Genomic DNA, 17,216 nt, shown 5'->3' with positions numbered 1-17,216 from the left:
GTGCGGACAGGTGTGTTAGGTGCTCAGGGAGCCCAGCAAACCACACCCATATGTTCTGGGCATGCCCAGTGCTGGAGGAATTTTGGAAGGGCGCAGCGAGGACGGTGTCGAGGGTGGTAGGGTCCAGGGTCAAACCGGGCTGGGGGTTCGCAATATTTGGGGTTGCAGAGGAGCCGGGAGTGCAGGAGGCGAAAGAGGCCGGTATTCTGGCCTTTGTGTGCCTGGTAGCCCAGCGGAGGATTCTTCTTCAGTGGAAGGATGCGAGGCCCCCAAACGTTGAGGCCTGGATCAATGACAAGGCGGGGTTTATTAAATTGGAAAGGGTGAAATTTGCTTTGAGGGGGTTGGTGCAGGGGTTTTTCAAGCGGTGGCAACCGTTCCTAGACTTCCTGGCAGAACGGTAGACAACTTTAATAAAAATTATTTTTAAGAGAAAAAAATAGTTACCAGAATTTGGCAGCGCCAGCCTGCCCTCTCCCCGACTCCGCTCAAGCATTACCTTCCTTACCCGCGGGGTCTTGCCCGCCCAAACAAAGCCAGAGATCACTTTGTTGACCCATTTAAAAAAGGACCGCGGAATAAAGATGGGGAGACATTGAAACACAAACAGTGATCTCGGGAGGACCGTCATCTTCACCGTCTGCACCCTCCCAGCTAACGACAACGGGAGCGTGTCCCATCTCCGAAAATCATCCTTCATTTGGTCTACTAGCCGGGCCAGATTTAATTTATGCAGCCGGTCCCATTCCCGTGCCACGTGAATGCCTAGGTACCTAAAGCTTCCCCCTACTAATCTAAACGGCAGCTCCCCCAATCGCCTCTCTTCCATCACCCTGAAAATCGGCACCTCTGGACTCAGCGCCATCCTTGTTTTTAACAACGTGGACATGACATCTACAAACCCGTCAAAATCCCCTAAGCTTCGGACATGCCCAGAACATGTGGACATGGTTCGCTGGTCCTCCCGCACATTTTGTGCACCTGTCTTCCACCCCAAAGAATCTACTCATCCGGGCCACTGTCATGTGAGCCCGATGAACGACCTTGAATTGTATCAGGCTGAGCCTGGGACATGTTGCGGACGGGTTGACTCTACTCAACGCTTTCGCCCATAGACCATCCTCTATCTCACCTCCCAGCTCCTCCTCCCACTTGCCTGGACCGCAAACATCTCACTTTTCCGCATATTTAGCTTATACCCCGAAAACCAGCCACATTCCCCTAGAATCCTCATTTCTTCCATCCCCTCCAATGGGTCCGACACATACAGAAGCAGGTCGTCTGTCTAGAGCGAGACTCTGTGCTCCACCTCCCCCGCTCCCCCCGCCCCGGAATAGCCCCTTCCAGCCCCTTGAGGTTCTCAGAACAATTGCCAACGGTCCTATAGCTAGCGCGAACAACAGTGGGGAGAGGGGTATCCCTGTCTCGTCCCCTGGTGCAGTCTAAAATAGTCCAATGTTGTCCTATTCGTCCATACACTTGCCACAGGAGCCTTATACAGTGACCTGACCCAGTCAATAAAGCCCCACCCAAATCCGAACCGTCCCGGTACCTCCCATAGATAATCCCATTCTACCCGATCAAAAGTCTTTTCTGCATCCATTGTGATCACTACCTCCACCTCCCTACCTTCCGGGGGCATCATGATCACATTTAACAACCTTCTTACATTTGCCACCAACTGCCTACCCTTAACAAACCCCGTCTGGTCCTCCCCAATAACGTCCGGAATACCATCCTCAATCCTGGAGGACAAAATTTTGGCCAGCAGTTTGGCGTCCACATTCAACAGGGATATTGGCCTGTAGGACCCACACAGCTCCAGGTTCTTGTCCCGCTTCAGAATCAGCGAAATCGTGGCCTGTGACATCGCGGGGGCAGCACCCCTCTTTCCCTTGCCTCATTGAACATCCTCATCAACACCGGCCCCAATATCCCAGAGAGCTTCTTATAAAACTCCACAGGGTACTCGTCCGGCCCCGGGGCTTTACCCGCCTGCATGGCCTTCAGACCCTCCACTATCTCTTCTAACCAGATCGGGGCCCACAGCCCTTCTACCAGCTCCCCGTCCACCTTTGGGAAATTCAGCCCCCCCCCCCCCCAAGAAGTGCCTTATCCCCTCCGACCCCGTAGGGGGTTCCGACCTATACAACCTACTGTAAAAATCCCTAAACGCCTTATTCGCCCCTGCTGAATCTCCAACCAGGTTCCCATCTCCGTCATTTACTTTCCCTATCTCCCTGGCTCCTTCCTCTTTCTAAGCTGCTGTGCAAGCATTCTGCTGGCCTTCTCTCCATACTCATAGATCGCCCCCCTCGCCTTTCCCAGCTGCTCCACCGCCCTCCCTGTGGTTAACAAGCCAAACTCTGCCTGTAGCCTCCGCCGTTCCCTTAAAAGCCCTGCCTCTGGGGTCTCCGCATACCTCCTATCGATCTGTAATATCTCCTTAACCAGTCGGTCCGTCTCTGCCCTGTCCACCTTCTCCCTATGGGTCCGTATCGAGATCAGTTCCCCTCTGACCACCGCCTTCAGTGCTTCTCAGACCATCGCTGCTGACATTTCGCCCGTGTCATTGACCTGCAGGCAGTTCTGAATACATTTCCTCAGCCACTCGCACACCCCTTCGTCAGCCAGAAGTCCCACATCTAACCTCCAGTGCGGGCGCTGGTTACTGTCTTTACTAACTTGCCGGTCGACCCAGTGCGGAGCATGGTCTGAGATTGTGATCGCCGAGTACCCAGTGCCCACCACCCCTGCCAGTAAGGCCCTGCTCAACATGAAGAAATCGATCCGGGAGTGCACTTTATGCACGTGTGAGTAGAAGGAGACCTCCTTCAGCCTCGGCTGCCCAAATCACCATGGATCCACCCACCCCCCCATCTGCTCCATGAACCCTTTTAGTTCCTTTGCCATTGCTGGCACCCTGCCCGTTTTCGGGCTTGACCAGTCCAAGCCAGGGTCAATAACTGTGTTGAAATCCCCTCCCATGACCTACCTGTGCAATATCTTCCCCAGCATCCTCTTTATAAACTCCACATCATCCCAATTTGGCGCATACACATTTACTAATACCACCTGCACCCCCTCCAGTTTCCCACTGACCATAGTGTACCGTCCTCCCACATCCGAAACTATCCTCCACCTTCTCCAGTAGCTTCTTCTGCTGGTCTCTCAGCATCCCTACCTCCAACCCCACCGCAGTTTGATGTTTTAGAATACAGAACACACAATACAGAAGGAGGCCATTCAGCCCATCGTGTCTGCACTGACCCACTTAAGCCCTCACTTCCACCCTATCCCCGTGACCCAATAACCTGGTCTGCTCAACCAGCACTTTCTCCACCTTCTGGATCGCCCGATCTTGGGCATCCAATCTAAGCTCCAGCTGCTCAATCGACTCTTTTATCGGGTCCAACCCGTTTCTGCTTAGCGAAGCCTTCCTGAATAACTGGCATCAGCTGCTCCATTGACCGCTGGGTCGACAAACCAGAAGTCTGGTCCTCCGCCATGCTGTCTCCTGCTGCAGCTTCAGCCCAAGCCTTCTCTGTCTTTCTGTTTCTGCCTTTACGCGCACTTCTAGTCCTTCTCTCCATGCACCGATGTGGGAATTCAGTAACAATTGCCTCTATCTTCAGTTTTACAGTTCAAGTACGGTAGAAAATCAAGGGAAAAGGTCCAAAGGTCCGACTCCTTCATAGCCGCCACTGAACCTCATCCCCATTTGTGTTGACTTTAATCAGGATATATGTATAAAGGACAACTGAATTAATCGAACAATTTTACAGTATTACGCAGACGACCATTGTTTTAGAATCTACAGTGACACTATGCAGGTCAACCTAGCAATTAAAATTCATTGTGGAACATGCTAAAACAATTCATGCACCTGTGTGACCGAATAATGGAATTTAAGCAAAAGGTTGGTGCAAGATGCGAAATCTCCGACTTGGCTGGCTGTCACAGACGTTAAGACCATTTCTGTTCAAAGTACAGTTTTAATTTTGTCCTTTGCCATCAATCTCTTATACCTGACGTGTGAATCACAACATCTCACCTGCTGTACAGTTGCCAGGCTCTGCAGCTGTGTGCTGCTCAGGTGCTGCTGTTGGAGAGCTGCAGTCTGCAGCATTAGGTGCTGCTGCTGTGCTGCGTACATCTGCTGCAGATACTGGGCTGCGGTACTGGGCTGTCGGTGCAAAGCTTGCTGGATCACCTGCAGATTTAAAAAGAAGCATTCACTGCAACATAACAGATGGTGTCCCATCTCCTCTTTTCTCAACATCCCCATCCTCCCAACATGAAAAATGTGTGTCAACCTTGGTTCATTTGGTAACCTCAGAGTCAGAAAGGCATGGATTGAAGTTCTTGGGTGATAAAGCATGATCTCTAAGCTGGCCCTCCCAGTACAATAATGAGGGAACACTCCACTGTCAGAGATGGCATTCTTCATATCAGATCTTAAACAAAGAACAAAGAAAAGTACAGACAGGAAAAGGCCCTTCGCCCTCCAAGCCTGTGCCGACCATGCTGCCCGTCTGAACTAAAATCTTCTATACTTCCGGGGTCCGTACCCCTCGATTCCAATTCTATTCATGTATTTGTCAAGAAGCCCCTTAAACGTCACTATCGTCCCTGCTTCCGCCACCTCCTCCGGCAGCGAGTTCCAGGCACCCACTACCCTCTGTGTAAAAAACTTGCCTCGTACATCTGCTCTAAACCTTGCCCCTCGCACCTTAAACCTATGCCCGCTAGTAATTGACCCCTCTACCCTGGGAAAAAGTCTCTACATCCTCCACATCCTTCTGGTAGTGTGGCGACCAGAATTGAACACTATACTCCAAACTAAGTTTCTATACAGCTGCAACATGACTTGCCAATTTTCATACTGAATGCCCCGGTCAATGAAGGCAAGCATGCCGTATGCCTTCTTCACTACTTGCTCCACCTGTGTTGCCCCTTTCAGTGACCTGTGGACCTGTGCACCTAGATCTCTCTGACTATCAATACACTTGAGGGTTCTACCATTCACTGTATATTCCCTACCTTTCATTTTATCTCCTCAGTCAGTGCTTTCTTTGTGTCCATCTGCCATCTATAAATGTTAATAATTCTCCCATCCCCCAACTCATCCGGTAAGAACAACTTCTCAAGCGGGGAAGATTCTTGGGTGTCCGAAAAGAATAAAGGACAAAGGTTAGTTGTGGTGAAGGCAGTGGGGAAAGTATAACTTCCAAAATGCATTACCTCACATTTGTCCGGATTAAACTCCATCTGCCATCTCTCCGCCCAAGTCTCCAAACGATGTAAATCCTGCTTAACATGTCTGTTCTCTCTGGCGAACGTATAAAGTCCTACGCCACTATTCTAAAAAGAGGAGGGATTTTCTCCCAAGTGGCTTGGCCAATAATTATCCCTCAACCAACATGACCAAGACGTATTATTGGATCATGATCAACTTGTTTGTGGGAGCTTGCTGTGCGCAACTTGACCATCACATTTCTTATATAAGTGGCTACATTTCCAAGCATTTTATCAGATGTAAAGCACTTTAGGACATTCTGAGATGGTGAAAGACACTGGGCTGGATTCTCCGTCGGTGGGATCCTCCGTGTCTCCGGCAGCGCACCCATGTCCGCGGATTTCCCGACGGTGTGGGGTGCCCACAGTGGGATCCCCACTGGGCGGCACGGAGAATTCCGCTTCCGGTGGGGGTGCGCCGCACCAGAAAACGTGTGCAGCGGGACAGAGAATCCCGCCCTCTATGTAAACACACATATTCCTTTCTCGCTCCCACAAACAACCCTATGGCTCAGTAGCAATATACACCACATGGACACAGATTTAATTACTGGCCTCTGCTTATCTCACATCTTGCACAGACTCCCAATGACCCATAATAGTCACATCAACCAAACATGTTACACAACACTCACACATTTCCCTCTCTTCTGCCGGAGAAGGTGGCACACAGCCAGAGGCAACAGGAACTAACTGGAGGCAAAGAGGTACATGTGCATGTTAGACCACTATGAAAAGAGCATTGCTCAGGCCATGGCCACTGGTGGAGCTGCACAGTGGAAGATGACAGTATCCTCATAGCTAATCCTCCTTGTCATATCCCACGATCTATTTTGCTTTACCGGCTACAGATAGCGTGAGCATGCACTTATACTTTCTCCACTGCCTTCACCACAACTAACCTTTGTCCTTTATTCTTTTCGGACACCCAAGAATCTTCCCCGCTTGATACGTTGTTCGTGCCAGTTGAGTTGGGGATGGGAGAATTACTAACATTTATAGATGGCAGATGGACACAAAGAAAGCACTGACTGAGGAGATAAAACAAAAGTGGAAGGAAGAGTTGGATATGGAGTTGGGATGGGAGTATGGAGTGAAATTATGCACAGGGTCAATGCTACATCGTATAATAATAATAATCTTTATTGTCACAAGTAGGCTTACATTGACACTGCAATGATGTTACTGTGAAAATCTCCTCGTCGCCACATTCCAGCGCCTGTTCGGGTACACAGAGGGAGAATTCAGAATGTCCAAATTACCTAACAGCACATCTTTCAGGACTTGCGGGAGGAAACCAGAGCATCCGGAGGAAACCCACTCAGACACGGGGAGTACATGCAGACTCCGCACAGACAGTGACCCAAGGTGGGAATCAAACCTGGGACCCTGGAGCAGTGAAGCAACAGTGCTAACCACTGTGCTACCATGCTGTCCAATGCCTATGTTTCATATGCGAGGATGAGCTTGATACAATTCAAAGTAGTACACGGTGCCCATACGACACATGAATGAATGAGATGATTCTTCACAGAGGTAGAAGATAAATGTGAGAGGTGTAAAGGAGAACCAGCTAACTATGTTCATATGTTCTGGTCATGTCCACAATTAATGAGGTTCCGGGACTCAGTATTTAAAACACTATCAAAAATTATGGAGGTGGAAAAATTACCAGGATCTCTTGGGGCAATTCTTGGGGTGTTGGAAGTACCAAGACTGATAGAAGGGAAAGGGGACAATGTGGTGGCCTTTGTCACATTGACTGCCTGGTGGTCAATTATATTGGAATGTAAATCAGAAGATCTGCCAAACGTATCAACATGGTTGTGGGTGTTACGGAATTCCTTACACTTGAGAAAATTAAGTGGCTCAGATGGGGGTTTCTGGATGAGATGGAAACTGTTGTCTCTGTTTCAGATCTATTTGTTGCCAGTGGGTATGGGGAGGGAGTGTAGAGAATGCAGGAAGAGGGGAAAGGTTTAATGAAAATAAGGGTCTGATTGGAATCAGACTTGGCTTGGCCATGGAAGACAGAGGGTAGCAGTGGAAGGGTGTTTTCCGAATGGAGGTCTGTAACTAGTGGTGTTCCACAGGGATCAGTACTGGGACCTCTGCTCTTTGTGATATAAATAATTAACTTGGAAGAAAACGTAGCAGGTACTGTTTAGCAAGTTTGCGGATGATACTAAGATTGCAGGAGTTGCGGACAGTGATGCAGATTGTCAGAGAATACAGCAGGATATAGATAGGCTGCAAAATTGGGCAGAGAAATGGCAGATGGAATTTAATCCGGACAAATGCGAGGTGATGCATTTTGGTAGATCCAATTCAGGTGGGAGCTATAGAATAAATGGCAGAACCATCAGGAGCATAGACACACAGAGAGATCTGGGTGTGCAGGTCCACAGATCCTTAAAACTGGCAGCACAGGTAGAAATGGTGGGAAAGAAAGCAGACGGTATGCTTGCCTTCATAGGTCGGAGGATCAAGTATAAAAGCTCAAAAATTCTGTTACAGTTATATAGAACGTTGGTTAGGCCACGTTTGGAATACTGTGTCCAATTCTGGTCACCACACTACCAGAAGGAATGGAGGCTTTGGAGAGACTACAAAAAAGGTTTACCGGGATGTTGCCTGGTATAGAGGGCATTAGCTATGAGGAGATTGAATAAACTGGGATTGCTCTCCCTAGAGAGATGGAGGCTGAGGGGCGACCTGATAGAAGTTTATAAAATTATTCGGGGTATAGATAGGGTGAACAGTTGGAGGGCTTTTCCCAGGGCGGAATTGAAAATCACAAGGGAGCGCACAAGTTCAAGGTGAGGGGGATAGATTCAGTGGCGATGTGTGTGTGTGTGTGTGTGTGTGTGTGTTGGGGGGGGGGGGGGGGGGGGAGAGTTTTTTACACAGAGGGTGGTGGTGGCCTGGAATGCACTGCCAAGTGAGGTGGTTGAGGCAAATACGTTAGCGATCTTTAAGACTTATTTGGATAGGCACATGAACAGACAGGGTATGAAAGTTAGTCTAGAAGGGACTCATGATTGGTGCAGGCTTGGAGGGCCAAAGGGCCTGTTCCTGTGCTGTATTGTTCTTTGAATTGCACTTCCATCTCTTTAATGTAGCCAATGTTTGTAAAGATTGGGGTTTCACCACAGGCCACTGAAACATGAAGGGTGATGAACAAAGCTGCAGATAGTTTGTAGAAGCTGTCAATCACAGGCCACTATTCGAAGGCTATGAATGGATCTGTGGGAACCAGTCACAGGTCACAGCTGTTCCCCTCTGAGGAATGGAAACGTGGACTTAAAGGTAAGTGTTACAGCTGTAATTCTTCTCGCTGTCACAGGCATGTTTCCCCCAGTTGACACCAGTATTGATAGCAGATCATGACAGCCATGGATCAACTGGTAGCACTCTTGCCTTTAAGTCAGATGTTCATGGGTTTGAGTTGAACTCAAGTGACGTAAGTACATAATCCATCTGATACTGGAATTCTGTACTGTTACAGGTGCTGTCGTTAGATTGAGATGTTAAATCTAAACGTCCACCCTCGGGTTGACATAAATGATGGCAATAGTCCCACCTCAGAAAACCTCAATTGATGTTGGACTAAATGTTTCATCCGATTATCACTCAGCTCCTATTTATTTATTTTGCACCAGGCCTCTGAAACAGGCCTCCTCAGAAATGATCCTCCCCAGGATCATCCAGCAGCGGCCGCCGACCGAGAAAGCGAGGGAAATGCAGCGGTCTGCAGGTTAGACTGAAGCAACGCGGTTTCAAGACCCCTCTCCCCAGCATACTCCTGGCAAACGTCCAAGCGATTGAAAACAAGCTGGATGAACTTAACGCCAGACTTACCTCTCAGAGGGAAGTAAGAGACTGCTATGTGCTCTGTTTCACAGAGACATGGCTCACCCCCGCCTCACCGGACTGTGCCATACAACCTGAAGGCTTCTCTATTCACCGGGCGGACCGCACGGCATCTTCAGGCAGAGCGAAGGGTGGAGGGGTTTGCCTCCTCATCAACTCCTCCTGGTGCTTGGATGTGGTGACCCTGGCGACCTACTGCTCCCCAGACCTGGAATACTTGGCCATAAAGTGCCGCCCATACTATCTTCCACGTGAGTTCACTTCAGCCATTATCACAGCGGTCTACATCCCACCCCAGGCAGAAGTGAGGAAGGCGCTGGATGAACTGTACACAGTCATAAACAACTATGAAACGGAACACCCGGAGGCCTTGTTCATCGTGGCCAGAGACTTCAACAAAGCCAACCTCAAGAGTGTACTGCCAAAATTCCACCAGCACATCTCCTGTCCCACCAGGGGCGACAACACTCTTGACCACTGCTACTCAAAAATCAAGGGCGCCTACCGTTCCATCCCCCGACCGCACTTTGGGAAATCAGACCATAAGACTGTGCTCCTTCTCCCAGCTTACAAGCAGAAACTGAAGCGGGAGAATCCAGCTAAGAAGGTTGTGCAGTGCTGGTCCGAGGAAACAGAAGAGCTATTACGTGACTGCTTAGAGACAGTGGACTGGTCCATATTTAAGAACTCAGCGACTAACTTAAATGAGTATGTCACCACCGTAACAGACTTCATCAGCAAATGTGTGGACGACTGCGTGCCAAAGAAAGCAGTACGTACGTTCCCCAACCGGAAACCATGGCTCAACCGTGAGACTGACACCCTACTGAAGGACAGATCTGAGGTGTTCAAGGCAGACGACCCTGTCCTATACAAGAAATCCAGGTATGACCTCCGCAAAGCCATCCGAGATGCCAAGAGAGAATATCAAACCAAGCTAGAGTCACAGACAGACTCTCGGCGGTTGTGGCAAGGACTAAACAACATAACGGGCTACAAAGCGAAGCCGAGCAGTATTTCTGGCAGCAGCGCACCCCTCCCTGATGAACTTAATGCATTCTATGCTCGGTTTGAGCAGGTAACCAACAATCCGCTGTCGAGTGCCCCAGCAGCCCATAATTCACCCATACCCACCATCACAGTTTCCGAAGTCAGATCGGCCTTCCTGAAAGTGAACCCACGGAAGGCGATGGGCCCGGACGGGATCCCTGGTCGTGCACTCAGAGCCTGCGCATACCAGCTGGCAAAGGTATTCACAGACATCTTTAACCTATCCCTACTCCACTCCGAGGTCCCCACCTGCTTCAAGAAGACCACCATCATACCGGTACCAAAGAAGAACCAGGCAACGTGCCTCAATGACTACCGCCCGGTGGCCCTGACTTCAGTCATAATGAAGTGCTTCGAGAGGCTGATCATGAAGCGCATCACCTCCATACTCCCGGAACGCCTTGACCCACTTCAATTCGCATACCGTCGCAACCGGTCCACATCAGACGCCATTTCCCTGGCCCTACACTCATCCCTAGAGCATCTCTACAACAAGGACTCCTACATCAGACTCCTATTTATTGACTACAGCGCTGCCTTCAACACCATAATCCCAGCCAAGCTCATATCAAAGCTCCAAAACCTAGGACTTGACTCTCCACTCTGCAACTGGATCCTTGACTTTCTGACCAACAGACCACAGTCAGTAAGAATGAACACCAACACCTCCTCCACAATAGTCCTCAATACCGGTGCCCCGCAAGACTGCGTACTTAGCCCCCTACTCTACTCCCTGTACACACACGACTGCGTGGCAAAACTTGGTTCCAACTCCATCTACAAGTTTGCTGACGATACGACCATAGTGGGCTGGATCTCGAATAACGACGAGTCCGAATACAGGAGGGAGATAGAGAACCTAGTGGAGTGGTGTAACGACAACAATCTCTCCCTCAATGCCAGCAAAACTAAAGAGCTGGTCATTGACTGCAGGAAGCAAAGTACTGTACACACCCCTGTCAGCATCAACGGAGCCGAGGTGGAGATGGTGAGCAGTTTCAAATTCCTAGGGGTGCACATCACCAAAAATCTATCCTGGTCCACTCACGTCGACGCTGTCACCAAGAAAGCACAACAGCGCCTATACTTCCTCAGGAAACTAAGGAAATTCGGCATGTCCACATTAACCCTTACCAACTTTTACAGATGCACTATAGAAAGCATCCTATCGGGCTGCATTACAGCCTGGTATGGCAACTGCTCGGCCCAGGACCGCAAGGAACTTCAGAGAGTCGTGAATACCGCCCAGTCCATCACACCAACCTGCCTCCCATCCATTGATTCCATCTACACCTCCCGCTGCCGGGGGAAAGCGGGCAGCGTAATCAAGGATCCCTCCCACCCGGCTTACTCACTTTTCCAACTTCTTCCATCGGGCAGGAGATACAGAAGGCTGAGAACACGCATGAACAGATTCAAAAACAGCTTCTTCCCCACTGTCACCAGGCTCCTAAATGACCCTCTTATTGACTGACCTCATTAACACTACACCCTGTATGCTTCATCCGATGCCAATGCTTATGTAGTTACATTGTATATCTTGTGTTGCCCTATTATGTATTATCATGTATTTTCTTGAATTTTGTTTAATTCCCTTTTCTTCCCATGTACTGAATGATCTGTTGAGCTGCTTGCAGAAAAATACTTTTCACTGTACCTCGGTACACGTCCAATCCAATGTGCAGCGTTTCTGTCCTTGGCGTCTTTCCTCATCATGTAGGGGAGTGGGGAAAAGCAAAGCCATACTCCACGCTACCCTCACACCCTTCGCCCAGTAGGGTGGCACAGTGGTTAGCACTGGTGCCTCATAGCACCAGGGACCCGGTCCATTCCAGCCTTGGGTCGCTGTCTGTGCGGAGTCTGCACATACTCCCCGTGTCTGCGTGGGTCTCCTCTGGGTGCTCCGGTTTCCTCCCACAGTCCAAAGATGTGCAGGTTAGGTGGGGTTACGGGTATAAGCTGGGGTGAACGAGAGAGTGGGCATGGGTAAAGTGCTCTTTTGAAGGGTCAGTGCAGACTCAATGGGCCGAATGGCCTCCTTCTACAGTATATCTATGAAAAAGCGGGTGAGGAGGTCGAGCTGCGGGCAAGGAGGTAGAGTGGTGAGTAATCAGGGGGTAGCAGGGTAGGTAATCAGGGGAGGAGGGTTAGTCGGTGGGGATGGGTGAGGTCGGTTGGGGGTTTGCCAGGGTAATCAGGTGGTCAGGGCAGGTAGTCAAGGGGGAGTCAAAGGTCAATAGTATAATTTAATAAATAAATTTAGAGTACCCAATTCTTTTTTTTTCCAATTAAGGGGCAATTTAGCGCGGCCAATCCACCTATCCTACACATCTTTGGGGGTGAGACCCACGCAGACACAGGGCGAATGTGCTCCAAACTCCACATGGACAGTGGCCCAGGGTCCTTGGCGGGTCAGTAGTACAGTTACCCAGGAGTAAGAACTTATTTTAATCCTTCTAACCTTTCCTGGGTAAGTATTCTGCTCAGTGAGTTGGAACCATCTGAAGTGTCTAACTTTTAATTGGAGTTTCGGAGGATTGCAGCCACAGGATAACTGCACAGTGGAGGTTCAAACTTCCCAGGCAGTTTCTGCAGAGTCAGGGTATTGGGGCTTCCGAGAGGTCCTCTCCTATCCTCCTCCTCCCCCCCCCCCCCCCCCCCCCGTTCACCTTGTGGGGTATTGCAATGGTACAATCATCTGGAGATCGGACGTTCTGGGAGTCCTAACAGGTTTTCCTGGGAGAGCATTTTAAATTTCCACTACTCCATGCGCGATGAAGCTCCTCCTGACATTGGCCCCTGAACAGCCCAACTCTCATTTGAAGGTTATGCACCCCTTGCTCTGAACCCACTCTCCTCCAGGAGAAATTTCTCCCTGTATCTATCCTATCAAATCCTTTGACCACCTTAACCACCTCAAGTGGTTAACACGCCCCGAACAGGCGCCGGAATGTGGCGACTAGGGGCTTTTCACAGTAACTTCATTGAAGCCTACTCGTGACAATAAGCGATTTTCTATTTCTATTTTCTAGATCACCCCTTAATCATGAGACCCAGGCATTGGGAATCACCTCTCTAAAGCCAGTAAGGAAACACTTTCAAAACACTACACATAAAATTAATGGCCTTGATGTGTTGGGTGAGGTTAGACACCAACCCGCAAACTCTAAGATAAATGTTAGGTATATTAATGGTGGAGAAAGGAGCGCTCTGTGATGCACGATCAATTGCACAAAGACTCAGATTGGTACAACTGTGGCTTTATTACAGTCAGATGCGTGGCCTCTTGCTGCAGCTGGCAAAATGGCAGATCAGAGGAGTGTGGTGAATGTTATTCACACTGTAATATATATGGTACCATATTATTGTAAGCGCAGTTGCGTTGCCCGCCACTAGGGGGAGTAGCACAGGGAATGCATAGGAGTTTGTACAGGGCTCCACCCTTGGCTCCGCCCACGGCTCCTCCCCCTGGACTGCTGTACAAAGATCGATGCCCAGAGCCAGCCGACCAGTTCATCCAGGGTTCATTGTGTTACAGGCTGGCTCTGTTGTAAGTAGATTAAAACCGGTTGGGATGAGCTCTGCTGATTCTCTGCTTCTTCTGCAAAGGGACAGCGCTTCTTGAGGAGTGCCAACAGCTGGTGGGCCCCGATTGAGCTGGACCCTTGGTGAGCTCGGAGCGTGTCCAGAGGGGCAGCCTGGGTGGGCTCCAAGATAACCAGAGACCAGGACACAGGCAGCACTCAGTAGTGTGAGCAGGCAGAAGCCTGAAAGTAGCACCGAAGGGCTGCGTTTAAAAGACAGAGCAGGAACAGCCACAGTCCACAGATTTGGCACCAAGTCACTACCCGCTACTGCCTCCAGCCTGGGCAGCCATCCACCAGCAAGCCCGACAGCTTTCAATGTTTTTGCTGTGTTTTATTAGCCTCCCACTCCCCCTCTGCAGCCATGGCACCTGTGAGACCTCCGCCTGAGAGGAGGGGAGCGTTACGGAAGGGCGGAGCATACGGTGTCCAACCCGCTAATCACATTTAAATGCATGCAAATGACGGTTTTGCATTCCCCGCCTGCTGGTGTGGGTGTCAACCTTGTTATCGCCACCAGCGAGGGGCCAGAGCACGGCGCCCGAATCGGCACTGGGCACGCACCTCGATTTTGGCCGGACGACTGATTCTTTGCACGATCGTGATTCGCATTTGCAGTAAGGTAGCATAACGCTAATGTTACTGCCATTCCTAAGGTTTAAGGGTCTCAAATTACACCGTTGCAGCTGGCCAATTTAAATTCAGTTAATTAAATAAAATCAGAATTAAATAGCTCATATGAGTCATCAACGTCAAACTACTGGACTGTCATAAAACAAAATGTGGAAATGCCGGCGTTGGACTGGGGCGAGCACAGTAAGAAGTCTTACAACACCAGGTTAAAGTCCAACATGTTTGTTTCAAACACTAGCTTTCGGAGCACTGCTCCTCCCTCAGGTGAATGTTCACCTGAGGGAGGAGCAGTGCTCCGAAAGCTAGTGTTTGAAACAAACATGTTGGACTTTAACCTGGTGTTGTAAGACTTCTTACCATAAAACAAAAATCATCTGGCCCTTTAGGGAAGGAAATGTGCCGTTCTTACCTGACCTGGCCGATATTACTCACTCACCTGAAGAAGGAGCTACGTTTCGAAAGCTAATGATTCAAAACAAAACTGGTGGACATTAACCTGGTGTTGTAAGACTTCTTACTCTCCGATATTAGTTTTCATAGAAATTACATAGAATTTACGGTGCAGAAGGAGGCCATTCGGCCCATCGAGTCTGCACCAACTCTTGGAAAGAGCACCCTACCCAACCGCACACCTCCACCTTATCCCCATAACCCAATAACACCACCCAACATGAAGGGCAATTTTGGACACTAAGGGCAATTTATCATGGCCAATCCACCTAACCTGCACATCTTTGGACTGTGGGAGGAAACTGGAGCACCCGGAGGAAGCCCACGCACACACGGGGAGAACATGCAGACTCCGCACAGACAGTGACCCCAGCCAGGAATCGAACCTAGGACCCTGGAGCTGTGAAGCAATTGTGCTGACCACTCTGCTACCGTGCTGCCCAAATTCGACTGCAGACCTACAGCAATGTGGTTGACCCTTAATTTGGCCTCTAAAATGGCTGAGCAAGCCACTTAGTTGTTTTAAGGGCTATTAGGGTGGGGTAATAAATGACACCCATGTGGACCACATCCCAAGCATGGATGAATGAATGATGAATGAATGATTGATGATACACTTTTGGAGCAAACACTGCGAGATTGGTTCACCTGCTGTTGTGCAGAAGATGACAGGACCAATTCTCCTGTTGGAGCTCTGAGTACAGAAAACCCCACCTTTTTGAAGATTACAAAGTGAGGCGATGCTAATTTCCCATGATTTCTGCCACAATCACATTTGCAAACCGATGCTGGTTTTCACTTCTGGCCCACCCCTCGTTACCAGTAACAACGGGTCCTTCACACGCGCCGGAATGTCCGCCTCTGCGTTTTTGCAAAACAACAATGTGCTTGTGTTCATTGGTTGTTCGCTCAAAGATAAATGGAAGGTCTGTTTTTCGATATAAAATAGAAATCTGCGCCATTAGCAGCATCAACCTTGTGGAATTGAGATTCGCCTTGTCGGAGCTGTCATGGAAACAAGTACAGTCATGTTTTTCTCCCCAAACAACCCGACAGTCGCTTGTCATCTTCTGTCTATTTTCATTTCATTTTCAGGGAACGTTAAGCTTCTATGTCAGAATAATGCAAGATACATTTCCTGCTGCCTGAAAATATGAATTCATTTATTTTCTCCCCCAGTCACCAGTGGCCAGCAATCATTTATCTTGTGGCAATGTGTACTCATGAAGCTCAGAGGAATATGTGAAGTATTTCTCCTGAGTCACTATTTTTCTGAAGATTCATATTGGGATCGAAGTTCCAATTTCGAGGGTTAGTGCAGACTCGATGAGCCGAATGGCCTCCTTCCGCACTGTAGGGATTCTATGATATGGAAATGCTGGACTGGATTCTCCGTTCTGGAGACTAAGTCCCCATGCCGGCATGGAAACGGTGGTCTTTTACGCTGCAGCCCCCGCGCCGTGCTTTATGGACCCGGCCCGCGAAACAGTACCCTCACTCGGCCGGCTCGCGCGTCCCGGACCGCCCACCACAGTGCCCCTAGCCACGAATAATGCCCACCCTGCACGCGGATCAGCCCTCCCCCGACTGCCGCTGGTCTTACTCCACACCCGCCATGCTAAGTTCCCGACGGGTGAGACCATGAGAAACCCATGCCATCAGGAACTCGGCCGGTCAGTAATGGACCATCGCGGAGCGGGCTTCAGCCAACGTTCAGAGGGGCGGAGCATTGTAAAAGCAGCGCCGCCCCCAGTTTTGTCGTCACCGGGGATTCTCCGCCCCATCGCCGAATGCGATTTCAGCATCGGGTTTCAGAGAATCCAGCCCGTTAACTCGGTTTCTCTCTTCACAGGTGCTGGTAAACGGACTGAGTTTTTCCAGCACTTGCTGTTTTTATTTCAGTGTAGCTCAAATCTGAAAGAGTGAAATGGAAACTACCATTTTCCTGCACTTGGAATACCAAATCAGTATTCTCCCACTGAGGGAATGCCAAACGTGCATTCTCCTGCCCTGGGAATACTGAACCAGAATTCTCCCTATTAGAAATGTTGGAAGTTAACACGATTAACTGTGAATTTGAGATGAAAAGAAAATAACACGAGCAGGCATCTAGAGGAATAATGAGATGAAATTTGCCCAGTAACAAGATTTTCAGGAGTCTAGAGACATTGAGGTGCCTATCAGAAAAATTGTTTACCAGACATCTGTGGGGTTATACACTATAATGGCAGCATGGTAGCATAGTGGTTAGCACAGTTGCTTCACAGCTCCAGGGTCCCAGGTTCGATTCCCGGCTTGGGTCACTGTCTGTGCGGAGTCTACACGTTC

The 17,216-nt window shown here is 49.5% G+C and overlaps 1 protein-coding gene across 5 annotated transcripts in view; it reads right to left on the bottom strand.

The window, feature by feature from the left end:
* Positions 1-17,216, bottom strand: part of LOC119975524 (polyhomeotic-like protein 3) — a 140,985-nt gene that overhangs the window by 97,051 nt on the left and 26,718 nt on the right. For all 5 annotated transcript variants that reach the window (XR_005462778.1, XM_038815310.1, XM_038815313.1 and 2 more), the window contains exon 3: positions 4,055-4,213. Coding sequence is in view for 4 of the 5 variants with exons in the window: in XM_038815310.1 (XP_038671238.1) it covers positions 4,055-4,213 (159 nt within the window). In the remaining variant the exon portion in view is untranslated. The remainder of the gene's footprint in view (positions 1-4,054; positions 4,214-17,216) is intronic.

The sequence above is a fragment of the Scyliorhinus canicula genome, chromosome 13 (assembly GCF_902713615.1).
Source record: "Scyliorhinus canicula chromosome 13, sScyCan1.1, whole genome shotgun sequence".
Lineage (NCBI taxonomy): Eukaryota > Metazoa > Chordata > Chondrichthyes > Carcharhiniformes > Scyliorhinidae > Scyliorhinus > Scyliorhinus canicula.
The sequence above is the reverse complement of the archived record's forward strand: the minus strand, read 5'-3'. Positions and strand labels throughout refer to the sequence as shown.